The sequence below is a fragment of the Crocodylus siamensis genome, chromosome 8 (genome assembly GCF_052110815.1).
Source record: "Crocodylus siamensis isolate JL-2025a chromosome 8, ASM5211081v1, whole genome shotgun sequence".
NCBI lineage: Eukaryota > Metazoa > Chordata > Crocodylia > Crocodylidae > Crocodylus > Crocodylus siamensis.
The window spans coordinates 12883344-12903674 of NC_143402.1; the positions used below are offsets into that span (position 1 = coordinate 12883344).

Consider the following 20331-nt stretch of genomic DNA (forward strand, 5'->3'; position numbering starts at 1 on the left):
TTTTTCACAAACAGCAATAAAACACCAAGAATCATAGAAATTAGGGATGCAAAAGCAGAATCTATTCCATCTGGTTGACCAAGCAGGATGGTTCCCAGTAGTATATTTTTAGTATTTTGCCCAGGATGACTTTGAGAGTCTGAAATGGGGGTACGGAAATCCTGCTTCACCACTTCAATAGATGTACATGTGGTGTTCCAAAAAAGGCCTGAACCTCCAAACGCCCATTAATGGGCATGGCATTTAGTCAGCAAATAGCCTCCTGGGGATCAGTTAGAGCTACTCAGTGTTAAATATAATGCCCAATGTTTGCAGGTGGATTCTTAGTTGAAGTATATTTAGTACAAATAAAAGTATGGTATTAAATCCCTTTAAGGTTCCTACAGTACAAAAAGAAGTTACTATTTTTTAAGGAAATACACAACTTAAATCAAACATCTTCTTCCTGTCTCTGTAGTTTCCATTTATACTATGACCATAACCAAAACTTTGCCTATAAAATGACGATCTAGAGAGGCAGAGGAGAAAAACCAACAGGAAAGATTCACATAAAACATCCCTTATATTTTAGTATATGGTCTTAGTTACTTTATTACCGTTTTCTCCATCAGACTTCCTTTCATGGTCGGTATCAGTGAGGGACAATGCAGAGTTTGCCCGGCTTGACAAACAGGAACTGTGCTCCGATTTCATCCCCCTCATCCACATCCTCAGGGCATGGTCCGGTGAAGCACCCCCTTCAGTTTCGGTATCCACATCTGATCCCATCTCTAATGGATAACCATGTTGAGCTGCACCATGTAAATCTGGCTGGTAGCCAGAGCACAGCACGTGGGGAGTCTCACAGAATTCCATCTCTGGGGGAAAAAAACCGTTCAGAGAAGGAGTTTAGAAATGAGTAACACTATTTCTTTTAACATAAACCATTTGGAGGAATCTGTTTCTAGGATTAAAACTGCTTAATGATTTTGGGTGTCTTAAATATAAAAATAAATATTTTTTTTTCAACGCACAATGCTGTCAATTATATGAAATCTTTAATTGAGTCTTCTAATCTGAGAGGAATGTATATCACTCATGAAAACACATATACAATTTTCCTAACTCTTGAAGTATAATATATCAATTTACTATAAAGCTACTTGCACGTCAAATAAGAAGTGCAATTTATAACATCAAGTGAATACACTGATTTCACCGAAAAGAAAAAAAGAAACAAAATAATAAAAAAGGAAAACCAACCCATGCATTTCTAAATTTAAACAGAACCTTACTTGATATTTTTTAACTCGGAAAAAAATTGAAGAACTACAATGCCCCTGACATGTTACAATTATAGTGCGATTAATGTGTTAATAGCCGCATAAATAGTAACAATACTAAATATTTAGCTGGCTTATAGCATCATAAACTGGGAAACAAGCCATAAAGATGTTCTACAAAATGTGCTGAACATATTTGGAGCTTGTTTGTATGAACATGTAGCATCCCCATGCTGTTGCGGACAGCTTCCATTGGGGCTGCAGGGCAAAGCATTTTAAAATGCCAGGTTGCAGGAAGCCAGGCTGCACCCGTGATTTTTAAGATGTTGGGAGGCGGTGGGGAGGATGACAGGGGATGGACAGGTACCTTGGTTAAAGGAGAGGCTTCCTGATCATGGGGTCCTGGTGCCCAGGCTTTTAAAAGCCATTTATACAGTTGGACAGTCCCAGGACTGGAATGACAAACCAATTTCTCTAATGCAGGCATGATAGCTGGGAGTCTCAAACTGGACCCAGGACTATCAGAGCTGGTCCAACAATCAGCTAATTGTCAGATCCAGGCTGGATTGCTCCGGGTTTGAAACCTGCTGGGAGGCAGCTCTGGGCAGGGAGAAGCTCAGCAGTGGAGCGACTGGGATCGAAGGAATTTTATGCCCCTTTCCAAACACTACACCTTCTTCCATGCCGCATGGCAGGAGGCATGATGCTTGGGACGGGGTATAAAATTCCTCCAATCGCAACCATGCCATTGTTTTACCATTTGCCAGGGCCTTCAGGGTCTGCTAAGATGAAGAATTCACAGAACTAAGTTTGAAGAGCTCTGATAAAGCAAGGCTACTTACCGGTAAGCACGGTTCTTTGAGAGTGCTGTCCTTGCATATTCACACTTGTAGATTTTGGTTCTCCAGGGCTGCTGAACTACAGGAGCTTCCTAGAAAAGCAGAGGCTCGTGGCACTGTACAAGTGCCCCTTCATGGCCCCAGATGGTCAGAGAGACAGTTTTAAAGAACTGTACAGTGCCCGGTATTTCAATGACTCCTGCTAAGAGACTTGTAGAACGGAAGAGCTCCAAGGCCGAGCAGCGGGTGGCCAGGAACCGTAACGTGAATATGCAGAGGAAACATTCTCGAAGAACCACCGACAAGCACCACATTAGTAAACTTCCATTTTCTGTTAAGGTAGCCTCTGCATATTCTCACTTGTGACAATCCACTTAACCATGCGAGTCCTGAAGAGGAAAATGCGGGGCTCTAGTCAAATGAAGATTAGAAAACTTTCCCTCAAACTGAACTTCAGGCCTAGGATGCCAGCGTGGGAAAAGAGTGTGGAGTACAGGTGCTTGCGGTATTCCTAAAAGTTGGATTGCTGATTTCTAGGAGGTAAATATTCCAGAGGTAGAACCGCTGATGCAGGGCGAGACTTAACGGTCTTCACAACTATCACTGCAACCAAAGCCTTGCTGGTCAGACTAATTCACTTGGCAGGCACTGAGCGGAAACAGCCCGCACTTTAAATTCATCCTCAGATGTGAAAAAGTCTTGGTGACATCCTAAAAGGTCTTGACCATAATTTACACACCTAACGTTAAGCTCCTCTACCCTTAAGAAGCTTAATTTGAAAGCTGCTGAACATCTGCAGGTCTTTGAGCCTCAGGTACAAAGTAATACTAAACACCAGTCTGGGGAACAGTCTTTTCTTGAGGCAGGCTAGTTAAAAATATCTAGTCCAAACAAGAAACCAAGGCTATAAGCACAGACCAAAACGAACCTGACCGTGTCTCCTTGTGGAGAGAAACCCGTCGGTAGTCTCTACTGCTACATCAACCCACTAGGGCTTCAGGAGAGGGTTCCAGAAAGGAGGTGGAGAAAATGAGTATCTTTACTTCAAGCAAACAAGAATAACAACATGAACTGTCAAGGACAAGATGAGACTTCTCCATTAAAGATTAATACAAATCAAAAACTGTCAAATTAGTCCCATATATTGATTGGTCGTTTTGACCTTTAATGACGGCATGTTATAGAACTATGCCACGTAAAAATTCTATCAAAAAAGACAAGCATTTCTTCTCTATGTTATCACTGGATAAAATCTATTAATTGATGGGCTTCATTCCAGTTTCCTTTAGTCCATAAGTAGAGAAGCAGTTTTCTTATTTTTGGACCTTACCAGGATAACTGAGAGAAGAACCTTGCCCACTCTGACACTCATGACACACAGCTGTGTGCGCACCATCTCTACAGAAATCACTGCTATCTTTACCTGCAAAAGGAGTACAAGAGCAGGCCCACTGCGTGCAATGCACCTTTGCATCCTCTTCCCTATGCATTTTGGATAAATCCAAAATATATTTATTCTTTACCAGGATAACTTTGTTCTAACCTGGAAAGCTGGCCTTCTGCGAGTTGCTGCACCAAACAAATTTTGTGGACTATGTTCTCTCTCTAAGGCAGGTTACAATCAAGTGCAAAACATTTTTTAAAAAAAATATCTTCCTCCCTCTGTTCCTCCTCACAGCAGCACTGACTTTCTCTTACCAGGCAAGACATTTTTTTAGTAACTACTAAAACTCCAGTAACTTTGGAGGCTGAGCTGGCTGACTTCAGGGCCCCAATGAAGCATGGATGCAAAGAGTTGCTCTGGCCCACTCCAGGCAGAGAGTCTGCCACTTCTACCCTGCAGCCCAAGTTCTGTCAATTTGTGCTGGCATAAGCCAAGGGGTGAATTCAACCCAGTAAATCTCACTAATGCTAATTAGATTTCACATGCTTATGAAGGGCACAATTTACCCCTCAGTCTATATGTTAATTCAGAAAGTAGCAGCTAACGTATTCAGTATTTTAGCTTTTTTGTTTTGAGAAGTAGCAAAACAAATTCGCTGTTTTTAGCACAAATGATATTGAACTGAATTGCAGTACCTTCCTCTCATACACAATGCATTGCCTCCATAGTCTATTTCCTTAAATAAACACCTTTGTAGTGTTTTAACTCCCACAGGATGCATTTCCTGCAAAGCACTTATAGTGCCAAAAGTGGCTGGTTTTTAGCCTTGCACATCTAACCTCGTTACCTAAAATACTGCATATTCCCGAGGGGAGATAAAGTTCAAGTGGATTTATGATAGATCTATTCTTACCAGAATGCTGGTCACAAAAGAAACTGGAACATGCATACAAAAATCAAAGTTTTACATAGGTTACCATATACCAGTCTGTGGTGTAAATAAAGAAATAAAGTCTGAGGAACAACTGTACACAGAAACCGCCCCCCCACTGCAGGATGTGTCACTTCAACCAGATTAAAGAGTGTGTGACCTTTTAACTTTATTTTCTGTGTGTATAAAAAAGGGAAGTATTACATGTAGGAATTTAAAAGAAGAAATCAGAATTTGCAATCCAACTGATAATTGGAAATCTGACTTTTAATAAAAATAAATAAATAGATCTCCCTCTTTCCATTCCCCTGCAGCACAGTAAATTTGCAATAGGAAAAAATTACCAGTGGGCAATTAATCCCAACAAAAGGTTTTACTCTGTCTTGGGTAATGATGCAGTTTGCTGTAAGATATTCTGTGTTTCAGGGCAGTAAAAGTGGTAGCCTGGGAGCTGCACGTGGCCCTATAAAGGGTTAATAAGCAGCCCCCAGGCTCCCACCAGACTGTCAGGGTCTTCAGGCTTTCCCTCCCTCCTCAAGCTTCCACATCCTGCATCCATTTCAGGGGCTGGGACAGTGGGGAGAAGACTGTAGTGCAGTGGGGGAGCCCATGACTGGCGAGCTGATCGAGGAGTGCCACGCAGTGTAGTGCGGCAGGGGCTGCCCATGCACGTGGAGGGCAGCGGTGGGGCCTAGGTCACCCACAAAGAGTCCATCCCAGCTCACAGTACTGAGGTCCCTGCTAACGCGGCCCTCCAGATGCTTAGAAGTTGAGCAGCCTTCTCTTTTTATACTAGGTCAAACAACTGAACTGGAAGGCGTGGGTACCACGGTCTGCCAGCCCCACAACCTCAACTGTGCACAAGGCATTGCCACCCCTTCCCTTGTGGGGAAGTACTCCCAGCCCCGAGAAATACTGGAGGCTTATCGCATAGTGACTTCAGCCACAAAGGCAATCCCAATCCAGTTTGGATGCTGATGTAAACTGCATCGATGTAATACTAAACTCAGAGGATCTTGGACCAGTATATTCAAGCATGGCTTTATGTGGTCAGTCTGGTTAATTCAGGACTTACTAAAATCAGTGCTCATGGAAATTCATGACTCTCAATGCCTACATATCTGTTTTTTCCACCATGACTAACCATGCTTGCAGTGTCTACAGGAAAAAAATGGGTAAAGTGATCATGAATTACTGTCACGATCAAGTGTTGTAGAACAATGCTTAAAACATCCTGCTGTCACAGAAGTACAGGGCTCAGCCTGGTGGATTTTACCTACACAAGCAGAAGGGAAAGCAAGCAAAATTTGAGTTTTTGTAAAAGGAAAGACATACCTCGTTTAGCGCTCAAAGGGAGTCATGAAACCATATAGAAAGCTTTTGTCATAATTTCTCATGGCACAAAGCTTACGGCTCTGAACTCTGCTTCTGAACTACAGATTAGTTAAGAATCTCTCTAATACCTTTACTAGAGAGATCCTGCTTGGAACGGCTTGGGCATCATACCTCACTGTAAGGCTCTTCAGCTAATGATGGGAGTGAATTGCAGGACTAACAAAGACAAAGGTTTTCTTTTTCTGAACCAAAATGCAGTATGTCATGTTGAGTTATTTACCAATCTCTTCTCTCGGAAGACATGTATGTTGTTTCATATTTTGCAGTTGTGCCAACAGATAGTGTGGGAAGCAGCGTTCAAAATGAAAATAAGTTAATTCCAACAAAGCAGGCGAGCCACACCAGTGCCAGAATATGCAAGTGAGCAGCAAGAGAGATTCCTAGAATTTAAAATCGGGTGGCGGAAGTGAATTTTCTGTTCATTTCTGGAGGCAGTATATAGGTCCCCATCTTAAATGAGAAATTTCGAGGACTACTGAACACTGCGAATTCAGAGTGTTCAATGGCCCTTAAAATTTCTCATTTCTTCCTCAGGTAGTACAGTTTCTGGTTATATATTGGAGTGCTGGATTAAATATTGAGCGACTTCAAGGCCCTCCATTAGGCCATTTTTCTAACAGTCTGCAAGCCACTCTTTACACATGCGACTTTACATTTTATTTCAAAATTTTGCACTTGTTGAATTGCAGAGTATATGTTGCGCTTCCCCTGCCCCCGTCCCGCCTCCTCCCCACCCTTCCATGGGAGTATTTAAACACATTATACTGGAAAACATTTTTTACCGAAAGTTGTTGAGGGACAGAAGAGGTCAAAGCCTGAAAAGATAGCTTATGGAGAGACGAGACTTCACAAAACCCAGATCAAAAAGCAGCATCTTGCTATCACACTTTCCCCCCCCTATTGCCACCTATTTAAATATCACATTCCTTAATATGTGAAATTAGGTAAGCTATTATGTTATAAAGAAGACTGGTTTGCTGTATTGTTTACATCTTGGTATGCATGCAGGTCTGTATGCATCTCAATTTTGTATCTATTATTACACATCTCTGCCTTACATTCATTATACCTGTACATTTTCTTTGGCGGCATCTCCATTTGTCTTTTGTCCCTTGATTTCCTTATCCATTTAACTTATTTTCTTATTTCCCGGTTCAGAGCTAGCCACTGAAAGATGCTTGAAGAGAAAGAGATGGGCGCCTCAGGGAATACAGACTACCTTCCTGTCATAGTTTAACCAGACTTTTGATATATTCGTTATCTATTTTCTTAGTGCTTCTGTAAAGAAATCAAATGTTTTTATAGGTTGCTGTAAAGGGCTGTGCTAACTTTCAGGGAATTTAATTCTGCCAATGGCTTGTTGCTTCTTTTTACCGGAAGCATGCTATTTGTATAAATTATGTTACGCTTCTTCCAAAACAGAAACAATAATTATTTCTGGCAAAGGAAAACAACAGGGAAAGGAAAAGGTAGCCAGCTCCCGATCTCACAGCTATTGCCTCTGGAAAGCCAAAGGGCTTTAAAGTATTTAACAGTATTAAAAGACTAAATAATAAGAGACTTGGTCATTTGGGAAGCTCTTGACAAGACAACTTCTGAAAGCTTCTGAAGACAGATTCTGGGGGTTTTTTGTAGGCAGATTCTGGTTTTTTGTCATGCTGTACAGAAGCTGTCGAAGAAGAGGAAAAAGATTTAGTGCTTAATGCATAAAGGAAGAAAGGCTGGCTTTATTTTTGCTGCCAGGAAGGTATACCCTGGAAATGATTTCAGAAATTAACTCAGTGAACTTGACTCTGCAGAGCTGATAAGCTTGGCCCCAGTGCTAGGTGAGAGTGACTATATAGTTTCTGGTTTAGTAGCTAGCATACAAACCCTAGTTCAGGTATTTTCATGGCTTCATAGATTTCATAGACATTAGGGCTGGAAGGGACCTCGGGAGATCATCGAGTCCAGCCCCCTGCCCAAAGGGCAGGAAGTCAGCTGGGGTCATAGGATCCCAGCAAGATAAGCATCCAATTTGCTTTTGAAGGTGTTCAATGTAGGTGCTTGAACCACCTCCGCTGGCAGACTGTTCCAGACCTTGGGAGCTTGGACAGTAAAGAAATTCTTCCTTATGTCCAGCCTGAAACAGTCTTGCAGTAGTTCATAACCGTTCGACCTCGTCATCCCTTGGGGCGCTCTGGTGAACAAACGTTCCCACCCCTGAGCCTGCCCTTTTCCAGGCTAAAGAGCCCCATGGGTCTCAGCCTGTCGTCGTAAGGTCTGTTTTCGTGACCTCTGATCATGCGCGTGGCTCTTCTCTGCACGCTCTCAAGCTTCTCCACATCCTTTTTGAATTGTGGAGCCCAAAACTGGACGCAGTACTCTAGCTGCGGCCTCACCAAGGCCGAGCACAAGGGGAGAATGACGTCCCGGGATTTGCTTGAGAAGCATCTATGGATGCAAGCCACCGTTTTGGTCACTTTACTAGCCGCAGCATCGCATTGGAGGCTCATGTTCATCTTGTGGTCAATGATGACCCCCAAGTCTCTTTCTTCTGTAGTGCTAGCCAGCGTAGCACTGCCAAGCCTATAAGGATGCTGCAGGTTTTTCCTTCCAAGGTGGAGAGACTTGCATTTTTCGGTGTTAAACACCATCAGGTTCTCGTCCGTCCATTTGCTGAGGCTGTCCAGGTCAGCCTGGATCACCCGCCTGTCTTCAGGTGTGGCTGCTTTGCCCCAAAGTTTGCTATCATCGGCGAACTTGGCCAGCCTGCTCCTGACTCCAGTGTCCACATCATTAATGAAGATGTTGAACAATATGGGTCCAAGGACAGAGCCTTGGGGGACCCCACTGGTTACAGGGCACCACAACGATTGACTTCCATCAATTGCCACCCTCTGGGGCTGACCACGGAGCCAATTTCCCAGCCAGCTGATCGTGGTGGACCCAAGGCCACAATTGGCCAGTTTGGCCAAGAGGTGGTCCTGGGATACCAGATCGAAGGTTTTTTTGAAGTCAAGATATATGACATGAATCTCTTCTCCCTTGTCCAGGTGATAGGTTACCTGGTCATAGAAGGAAATGAGATTGATCAAGCAAGACCTACCCACAATAAACCCATGCTGGCTGTCCCTCAGGATGTTGGCGTCGGCCAGTCCATTAAGGATGGCCTCTTTAATAAACTTTTCTAAGACCTTCCCCGGGATAGAAGTCAGGCTGACGGGCCTATAGTTTGCTGGATCCACTTTCCTCCCCTTCCTGAAGACAGGCACCACATTGGCCGCCTTCCAGTCTTCGGGCACTACATCAAAGATCCGTGCCAGGGGCTGGGCTATGATGCTCGCCAGCTCCTTGAATGTCCTGGGATGTAGATTGTGAGGGCCGGCTGACTTGAAGGTATCCAGCCTCTCAAGATGTTCCTTCACAAGGTCAGCATTCATGCAGGGCTTGGGATCTCCCTCACCCGGACCTCCCTGTCCCATAGTGGGCATGAGTGTCCCACTGATGAAAGATCGATGCAAAGTACCCATTTAATACATTGGCTTTTTCCTGGGCATCAGTTGTCCCATCTGGTTCAGCAGGGGTCCAACCTTGCCCTTGCTTTTCCTCCGGCTTCCCACATATCTGAAAAAGGACTTTTTATTGTACCTGATGCTTGAAGCTAGTTGGAGTTCAGTTGCAGCCTTGGCTTTCCTGGTTTGCTCCCTGCAGGACTGGACCAGTGCAGAATATTCGTCCTTGGAGGTGAATCCCAACCTCCATCCTTTGTAGGCCTTTCTTTTTAGCCTCAGTAGGTCTGCTGGATGCCTGGAGAGCCAGGGGGGCTGCTGTGCCCTCTTGCTGCCTTTTCTCCAAGATGGAATAGAATTAGCTTGTGCATTGAGGATCACCCCCTTGAGGAGCAACCATTCTTATTTAGTAAAAAGTAGACAGGATTAGGAAGAAACTTTTCTGTGGGCCAGAGAGGGCAGTTCCCTCTAAGTCAGAAGCCTCCTAAGGTTCCCTGGAAGAGGACTCCCACCCTGTGAATTCTCTAGGGCTTGCACAATAGGCCTCTGAAATAGAAAAAAAAAATCACTCACCAAAATTAAGGATGGCAGGCACCTTTCAGCGATTTGAACGCCTATTGCTTTTCACGAATGGTAGAGCTAACACACCCAAACTAACATCAGAAACCCAGGAAACCTTAAGTCAAGCACCCATTTCAGACAAACACTTGGTCTCAAATAAGAGCCACATTATATCTGCCTCAGTATACACACTGGGCATGTCCTGATGAGTGCGCACATGCAGGGGTGCGTGTTTCCCATATACCACTGCATGTGTACTCTGGTCCAGTGACCCAGGTGAGCAGCTGGGGAGGCTGGAGCTAACACCAGTGCTGACCCCAGCAGCCTTACCTGGGGCCCAAGTCATGCCAAGACATCTACTCAGAGACTGGCTGGCAGCCAGGGCATGGCTCTGGCTGACCAGGCTCCGGTTTCTGGCAGCACAGCACATGCTGTTGCCACATGCACTGCATCATTTTTCAGTGGCATTTTTTTTTTTGATACTGGGATATCCTGGTGTCAAAAAACCCCACCCTGCTGCTAATTAGCAACATGGCAAATGGGTCCACATGCACTGCATGCGGTTTGTGGCATTTCAAACTGCTCTGAGGTGCTGCAAATCTTACGTGTGCGCCCACTAGGGGCAAAAAGATTACTGCAAACCTGAACACTGGACATTAGAAAGGGCAACTCAATTCCTGACAATACTACAGTTTTTATAAGTTTGTTTCACAATCTCTTCCATTACAATCTTATTTTCTATATGCACAAAAGGATCATTAACTGTAGATACTGTCCTTTTTTCACATAGTGAAATAATTGAAAACAGTTCAAGACAACAATCTGTTGTGCTTTCAACGGTTAGATTTTTAAATGACAATACTTTATAAATAAGTTCACTATGATTTTAAAGGAATCCTTGTTTTTTTAAAGCCACACCAGGTTTGCAGCATATGAGACAGCCAATGCTTCATGAAAACCATGGATAATGGAGCCATTCCTCCTTTCCTTATATTATTAGACTTTAAAAGATACCCAAAAGTCCCAGCCTTTTGGGCGCTTTTATTAACTCTGTATTAAGAAAAAATTAAGACCAAAACATTAATGAAGGAGAACTGCACAACTGAACCATAAATCAAAGTTACCTGTGGCAGATTATCTTATTGCAATTAAAAGACAAAACACATTTTCTTAAAGACCAGCTATGAAAAATAAAATATTATAATAAATACTGATCCTTTCTTGGACAGCTGTACAGCTGCAACTCTAAGAGGCCAGAGACAATTACTTATGTGCAAGTCGGTGCTGTCTTTGGCAGGGGAAACCTTAACTCTATTTCCTGGATTTATAAGAAGCTTTATGTGGATTTTAGTCTACCATTCTTTAAAAGGAATAGACACTCAAACCATTCATCTGTGCCTGCAAGCTTAACTTCACCTAAATGAAGCTTGCTTGTGGGTAATTTTTTACTCAGGTTAAACCTAGAAAAGCTTCCCCCAATCAAATAATCAAAATTAAGTTTTAAACCTACAAAGTTAGGCCCCAACCATGCAGTTAGTCCAATAAAAGATATCACCCACAAAAAATCTTAGCTTCTTGTCTAAGCCTACACTGAATTTCTAACAGAAATTTTCATTTCTGGAAGGATGCTAGAATCTAAAACTGGTGGTAGAAATAAATTTAACTACTCTGGAAAAATTGTGCTGGTATGTCTCTCTAGGTTCTAGACAGTTTTTCCCTTTTATTTTGAGTGGAGCCCAATGGAATAAGTTACATGAAGGCCACAGTTTTCTTTGAGTTAATTAAACAAGTGTAAATGTGGCATAATCACAATTAGAACTTAGTCTCTACTTCATACTATTCCTAAGAATGAAGAATTAGCCCTGTTTCTCACGAAGTTTTAAACTAAACTACATTTAGAGATTCAAAATCAAATTCAGAATCCAAATTCCCTTGGCAGTGAACAAGACAGGTAAGCTATGCCATTTCAGACCACACCAGAGTCTGGTCCAGCGCTCCTACATCAACAGCTGTCAGACCATACCTAGAAAATGTCCATAGTGGTAGGAAAGCCTGTTGGGATGATAATGATAGAAATAAGACACGCATTTCTCTTTCTCTGGGGACATGAAGGAGACTTGCCCATAAAGCAGATGCTGCTGATCAAAGGATAGTCGTGAAGCAACCCAGAAACACCCCTTCAGTAGCAAGGATGGAGCTCTGACCTCTATTGCTTTAACTGGCATCAGTGATATTACCACCTACTTTTTCTTGGAATCAACTGAAGGGAGGACAAGTAGCTAGGCTGGAATGAAGGATCAATTTACATGATCTTAATCAGCTTCAATGAACATCTCAACAGAGTAACGCCAGATTTGCACCAATGTGAAGTGAGAGCAGAGGTTGACATGGAATCCGGCGTCTTCATCCCCTGGCAAAGCTAGCACCACCAAGACTCCACCCCTATGGGAGTCCTTGAAATGAAAAATTAAGAGGCTGGGGAGGAGACTATAAACCTTAGAAATGAGCCCAAGCATGTGGAGCTAGACATGCCTGACAAGGGACATCCAGATCCAAAGTTAATCAGGTCTATCTCTAATGTATTCAGTAGCATCGACCTACCTGCCTGTCTATTAAATGATAAACTGGAAAGAACTCCTTTTCTGCAGGAACATGGACCAACCTACCACAGTGGTCATATCCCTAGAGTAGAAACTGGAAAAACTATTAGTGCAATCATTGCTCACCCAGCAACCTGTCACAGCAGCTAAGATTAGCTGGGAGACTTTTGCTACCAGCTCCCACCACTGAACCCTCCCAAAATGGTGGCAGGGCTCTTTCTCAGTTTAGGATCCTGGCTTTAGAAGTCACTCCCCTTGGCGGTCTGTCAGAGCCAGAGTGTAGCAATGTTTAAAGGCACAATGTAAGGCTTTTATTTTGTTTGGTGCCAATTGTTTTTGTTGTGATCCTGGGCCTTTGCAGAAGGTTGTGTGGGAATGGCAGATCTTTTTTACATTTTATTCTTCATCGCTGTACTGCTGCAGTGAGAGACAACACAGAAATGAGCAACAGAAGGAAACTATTGTCCCCTATACCGCTAAGGATGGAAGGGACACAATGCCAGAGGGGCTGGGTGCATGAAACATGGAAAAAGAAATTCCCTGTTGTCACCAGGCACTGGGATGTGCCTGTTCCTTTAAGAGGACAAGCCACCTGAGAGACTGCCAGCAGGTGTTGGGGGAAGCTAATAAGGGACTCACTTAACCAGAAGAGGGTTCAGGCTTGAGGTGCATAAGACCAGACCTGGTATGGGTCAGGTAGTCTCTCCCCCAGGAGCTACAAGGTGAGCAGCTCCTGGCTGCAGGGCTCCTGAAGGTGACCTGAACTGGAATAAACAGCTCTGCAGGCCTGGGAAGAAGGCAAGTTGCCTGAGCAGAGAAAGACTGATTAGCAGACAAGTGGCTCCTGTTTTACGTTAGCCCCGAGAGCAGCAGTTCCTAATCTTGCGTGGGTTGCAACCCAAATGAGGGTCGCGGGGGGCAATGTCGGTAGTGCTGTACACAAAACACGAGCCGTGCTGCATGCCGGGAGCTCCCCTGCCCCCACCTCTGAGCCACCATCACTGTCGCCACACTCTACTCCCAGCAACGGGTCACAACAAAAAAAGGTTGGGAACCACAGCCCTAGAGGATTTGAGGGGCCTACCCATGATCCATATGCCCAGGGAAGGGCTGAGCCAGGACCAGAGGGTTTGAGAGTTAAGGAGGCTGAGTGTACAGGCTTGGGTATAGCCTGGATTGAAAAGTATACCTGCTGGAAGAAAGAAAGTCTTGGCATCTCAAAAGGGTAGAGGACTGCTTCTACTATTTGTGCCCTTTTGTTATAGCCTAGGGGCTTATGGCTTAGGTTAATGTGTAATTTGGTGGTTTGGGATGGGACTGTAAGGGGTAGTTATGGAGATCCCATTAGCGCTCAAAAGGCCACACGATTGCCTTGAGCTCTGTCAGGCAGGTTCAAGGCTTGAGCTTTGGTTGAGCCCAGAGAGGGCATAGTGCAAGGCTGCAGAGCCACACAGGAGCCAGGGACTTGACACCCAAGCAAGGCACAGCCACACAAAGGCCAAGAGCTTGGTGCCCGAGTGGGGCACGGTCATGAGAGACTGTTGAGCCCAGAGTGAGTACAGGGCTAAGTTAGGGCCCCATAAGGGCCAAGGGCCTGGCACCTGAGGGGCGCAGCCACACAGGGGCCAGGGAGGTGCAGCCACGGCTCAGATGACAGGGGCCAGGGGCCCATTAACTGAAGGGACAAACAAGGGCTAGAGCCTCAGAGCCAGGTCCAACACAGTGGGCCTAGGCTAAAAGGCATAATGAGATAAAAAGGGCAGAGGCCGAGGCCCCAACAGAGGCAACAACATCACTGGAACATGGTGTAGGGAAGGATTTGGAGCCACGCAATTAGCCCATAAGGCTTGAGGTGCCCTATGTGGCACAGTTTTGGAGTGAGGCCTGGTATGAGGCCTGAGGACCAGTGTGGTCTAGTGGGGTTCAGCAGGACCAGGGCCACACAAAGGCCCATAGGCATCCTTCCTATTTGTTATTTTACCATCAAGGCATGGCAAAAGAGACAAGAAAATGCCCTCAGGGCAGAGCTGGCATGGTTGCAGATCCACCAGGGGGCTTCATGGCCACCCCTGGGACCCTGACTCATGATACCTGTCTACCTTACTATTCTCACTACCTCAACAAAGCACAGGGGTGGGACTGCACCAGCAAGGGCAAGTGATAAAACTAGTTTCTGTCCAAGCAATTTGTCATTGGGAAACTGAGGAGGAAAAGCTATAGGTAAGAAAGGAAGCAGGTCTAACCATCACTGAAACTTGGGTCATATGACTGGCTCCATAAAATGGATATCCCCACTTCTTGTTGGGGGGAAATATTAGAAAACACAAGGGTAAACCTGACCAACACATTCAAATCTTTGGTCCTGTGGGTGCAAGCTAGAAAAATTCCCAGCTGCAGGAATCCCACAGCAGGATGAGAGGAGCTGCCTCCAAACCTCTCTGTATTTAGATAGGAAAGTCCCAAAATGGAAGAGGAGCTTGTGGGAGATTAAATAAGTCTAGCAAGAATTCTATTAGAAAGGTTCCTATGAAGCCACGGCAAGATTTTGTGTAGCTAAGCCCTCCCTCAGTGGAATGACTATGGAGATGTTGGGGGGAGGCAGTCAGTCTAGCCCATTTTGTCTTTCTTCAAAAATATAATAAAAAAGAATAAGCTAGAACGTGAATAAACAATGTTTCTATCACCAGAGAGACAGAATTCAAGGTACTCTGGCCCCTGGCACATTCAATTAAAGGACCATGGAATCTGCTCCTCAAATTTCAGCAGTGCCACCTCCTGCCATAACACACATGTATGGCAGGAGGCGTAATCTGGGAATCAGGGATCAGATCCCAATCATGCCCTTTCTACTTGCCAGTGCACAGATAGCCTGGAATCATGATCCTGGGTTCCCCCTGTACTAGCAAGTTGGAATTCAGCTGTCCATAGGTCCGTGGTTGGGGCTGACAGTCACCTGATTACTGACTCTGGCCCATGGACTGCACCAGGCACTCTGATTGACACGAGTATGTCTCAGGACCAGGGCTGATAATCTGCTGACTGCTGGCTCCATGGGGCCTGTTCAAGACTCTGGGCCTGGAGCCCTGGGATAACAATCAGCTGATTGACAGCCCCAGCGGAGACCTGCCACACATTCAATTTAAGGCACCATATAAATATGTGGAATATTTTTATGGCTGGTTTGCCATTTTATGGCACCTTAAATTGGGAGCATGTATAGCACCCTTACCATTAACATATTAATTGTGACATGAATAACACAGAGGGGGCCTTCAAGATCATCTCTCAGGGCAGGATTTTCAAAAGCACACAAGTCTGGCACCTCCCATGATTGCTGGGCATCCAGTTTACTCCAGTGCTTTTGAAAAGGCCAAGCACAACATTTAAGTTGCACTTTTCACACAGTCTCATATTGGTGCAAGGATTCACACCACTGGTGAAACTCTTTCACAACTTGTGATGCTCTGGAGAAGTTGTGCCCATCCACAAGAAGGGCAGGAGGGAGGGACCGGGGTAACTGTAGGCCAGTCAGCCTAACTTCCATCCTAGGGAAAGTCCTAGAAAAGTTCATCGAAAGTCTGTCTGCGATAAGCTTGCAGAAGGTAAGATTCTGAATGACAGCCAGCATGGCTTCATTGCAGGCAGGTCTTGCCTTACCAACCTCATCTCCTTCTATGACCAGGTAACTCGCCACCCCGACATGAGAGCGCAGGTTGACATTGTATTACCTAGACTTCCAAAAGATAAAAAGATTTTTTTTTTTGCAGTTTCTCAGTTGGTCTAATAAAAGGTATTTTGGAACCAAGAGTTCTAGATTTTTGCATAGACTTCCAAAAGGCCTTTGATCTGGTATCCCACAATGTCCTTGTGAGAAAATTGGAGGATTGTGGGCTTTACTCCAAGACAGTCAGGTGGGTGAGAAACTGGCTGCAGGATAGGACCCAAAGAGTCGTAGTGAACGGATCTGTGTCATCCTGGCAAGAAGTGGGCAGCGGTGTCCTGCAGGGTTGGTGCTTGGTCCAGTACTTTTCAACATCTTTATTAACAATTTGGATGTGGGGGGTGAAGAGCTCACTGGCCAAGTTCACGGATGACACCAAATTATGGGGAAGCGTGGTCACACTGGAAGACAGGCTACAGATACAGGTGCACCTAGACAGGTGAGCAAGTTGGGCAGGTCGGGATCTAATGAAGTTCAGCACTGAGAAGTGCTCCATCTGGGGATGAGCAACCCCCAACATGCCTAAAGGCTTGGTGGCACCAAACTGACTAACATCACGAATGAAAGGGACCTGGGGGTAATAACAGACCCCAGTATGAATACGAGCCAGCAGTGTGATGCTGTAGCCAGTAGGGCAAATAATACTCTGGCATGCATCAATCGGTGCATCTCCAGCGAAACCAAGGAGGCGATTCTTCCACTTTACTCAGCACTGGTGAGACTGCAGCTGGAGTACTGCTTCCAGTTCTGGGCACCACACCTTAACAAGGACATAGACAAGCTTGGGAGAGTCCAAAGAAGAGCCACCCATATAATCAAAGACTTGCATGGCAAGCCATACGAGGAAAGGCTGAGGGATCTGGGGCTCTTTAGCCTGAGGAAAAGAAGGGGACCTGGTAGCAGCTTACCGCTACACTAGGGGAGTACATCAAGGGCTCAGTAAGTAACTGTTTACCACGGCACCCGAGGAGAAAACTAGGAGTAATGGCCACAAACTCCTGGAAGAGTTTGGGCTCAACATTAGGAAAAACTTCTTCACAGTCAGGGTGTCCAGGCTGTGTCCAGAATAAGCTCCCTGTAGAGGTGGTGCAAATAGCTACCCTGGAAATCTTCAAAAGGAGACAAGACAGTCACCTTGCTGGGGTCCCCTGACCCCCAGTTATCTTTCCTGCTTGGTGCAGGGGGCTGGACCCAATGGTCTTCCAAGGTCCCTTCCAGCCTTACGATCTATGAATCTATGGTTCGGGGGGATTTAATGTGCCTTTATCATTGATGTTACATATTTAACTTCAACCAGGCTATTCAGATACTTTGGAATTGAGGTTCAGGTGGACTTTTACCCTTTCTTGGAACAACGTGGAAGATTAAATTGGACCCTTTCAATGATATGTAGAGCCTGCAAGGTGCATTGGCTTGTGTTTGTATTCCTCTCTGCTTGTACTCTGTCTTGCATTTCATGCTTCAAATGCGTACAGCCACAGATATGAGCTTAACGCAAGCACATCTACAAATGGATACAATAACTTTTTTCATTCAGATGAAACTAATTCAATAGCATTCAGGTCAATGTGAAATCCTGATCTAATATGGTCTTCAACTCTCTTTTTTATTTTTAACAAGGGTATCCAAAAGCTATATACCCTTCAGTTCTTCCATTCAAATCCAATTACATCCAGTTGCCAATCTCACATCAATGAAAATATATGAAAGAGACCTTGGCACATCTGCTATATGTGATTAGCCAGTTGGGAATGAGAATCATCACTCAATCTTTTCCCCTCAAACTAGTTTTAAGGGGCTGGCCATGAAAAAAGGTTCAATTTGGACAGAAAATGTGAGATTAAAATGCCCTCAAAAGAATTCTGACCACTTCTATCATGCATGTCTGCACAAATACTCAAATTTACCAATGGGTTTTTAATAACAGCATTTCATACTTGAAGGTCAGCTGTACCACAACTTAAGCAGTGTTAATTCAGTCTGACAGAAATCCACGCTTTTGCATTTTCTATTTGTAAGAAAGAGAATATAATAAACATTTTATATAGGGCACGGAGCATATTTTACTTTGTATTTCTAAATATTATTGCAAACATTTCCCTTCAGATAAACCATAATAATGATAAAAATATGCTAATTAGACAAACAAATGACTTTTGTTAACGAAAAAACCTAAAACAAACAAAATATGCACAGAACATTACACGCACGCAAACTAATCCTCCCTCCCCACCAGGATAAATCTCTGAATTATTCCAGATGGACACTCTGTAGCGTCATTAGGACAAACCTCGACTCTTACTGAAGTGCCATGCAGGATCCTTATTGTTCAGGTTAAGCAAGCAGTGATTTGTTTTTAAAAATCTCACCTGAAAGATACCCTGCTGAATACCTTACATAGTACTGAATATATCTACTGTGAAAAGGGTGAAGGATTGTCTTCTGTGTCAGGTTAATAAACTGAGGTGCCTAGACAACTCACTAAATGGCACGTGCTATGTAACACAGGGTAGTTAAGCTGTAGAACGAAGCTATAACGAGCATGGAAGAATATTGTGGCTACATTGCATTACATTTTTTAGAATTAATTTAGTGGCTTTAGTCTTTTATCGTGTCGATCCATTTTGGATATTACTAGCCGGTCAGTTCCCTGTATGTTATTAAGAACATATATTAAGAATACCTGGTATTAACACAGAGCTGCTGAGTGCACTTTTCACGTTCCTTTCTCTCCAGAGGTTAGAAGTGGAGCTGTGAAGGAGGAAATTACAGCAATATGTTCCTGTGATGCATCCAAGAGGGAAAGTATGCAAAGCCTTCAGGAACAGACCAAACCAAAAAGGTCTCTCCTGACTTCAAAAAAGCTTGGATCAGTGCTGAAAGCTCCCAAACCCATCGCTGGAATTTATCAGAATTAGGTCATGAAGAAGCCAAGCTGCCACAAACCAAACTCAAATTCGAAGGGGTACAATATTAAGAAATTAGGCTTATTGGTTTTAAACTAGTCTCTCTACAGTTAAGCACCATCAGAGCTAAACCTTGGTTTTTTCAGATAAGCCAAGCAACCTCAAGCTGCTGTTACCTCTCCAACTACTTCAATGACAACTATAGTGATTCTAAAGAAAAAAAGAAAAAAAAAAACAACCCCCACCCCCAGCAAGTGTCTTAGTTCATTGCATTAATTGCTATTTTGATATCTAACTTTAGGTAACCAATTCTAGAAAATTCTAGCCACAGGTTTAAGTACTATGGACATCTTTATATCATCTTGGACTGAGAAGACACACATCTGAGGACTGGCAAACAAGGAGTTAAAGCAGCCACCTAGGATGCTGCCTGCTGTCATGTGAAAATGAGAACACAGACACCTGCTCTTTCCAATAACTCTCCGACACAGCAAGAAAAAAAAAGTCACTAACAATGTGTCAATCATAGTCCAAAACCCTTTTAGCCAAATCATCCACAAAAAAAAAATAAATAAAAAAATTCATGTCAGTGAGTATAGTCAGATTGATGAAATGCAGAGAGCCTGGTATTAAATTGGGTGCTGGATAATGAGACTGCTGGACAATGGTGACTAAATATTTGAATAAGTTGGGGAAATGTTGACACCCCAAAGAATTAGCAAATGAAATACTTTGCCTGGAATTTACCAGATCAGGACAAATGCCAGAAGAACGGATGATGTAACAGCACAGTATCATGGCAGAGCTTAAGCTTGTGATATCAACCAATGGGCAAGGCCTAGCAGGATGGAAAGTGTGCCCGGCAGTCTTCCAGCATGGAGGCAGCCTTTTCTATCCATGTCCCAGTGCTCAGCTGTGCACCGGAGAGATCTGTGAACTCACCCCAAATCCTGGTTCTGCAAGAAATTGTCTGATCAACGGTGCTTGCAGGAGTCAAGTTTTGACCCTTCGCAGCAGAATACTCTAACCCAAAGCAAATAAATCAGACCAAAAGGGCAACATAGCTTGGTAACAGATTAGCCTACATTAGCCCTGTAAACTATTTCATGCCCTGCAGGAAAGCCTGCTATGAGCAGATAAGCCAAACTGAGCTCCTGTATAACTGGCAGTATTTTGCCCCACTTTATTAAGCAACTGACACTGTAGGAGGCAAACTAATTGAAGCAGTGGATACAGTGACA

General features: G+C 44.1%; 1 protein-coding gene across 1 annotated transcript in view; it reads right to left on the reverse strand.

The window, feature by feature from the left end:
* TENM1 (teneurin transmembrane protein 1) overlaps positions 1-20331 on the reverse strand; it is a 508339-nt gene that overhangs the window by 328872 nt on the left and 159136 nt on the right. The window contains exon 3 of the mRNA XM_090059290.1: positions 597-857. Coding sequence (XP_089915416.1) covers positions 597-857 — 261 coding nt within the window. The remainder of the gene's footprint in view (positions 1-596; positions 858-20331) is intronic.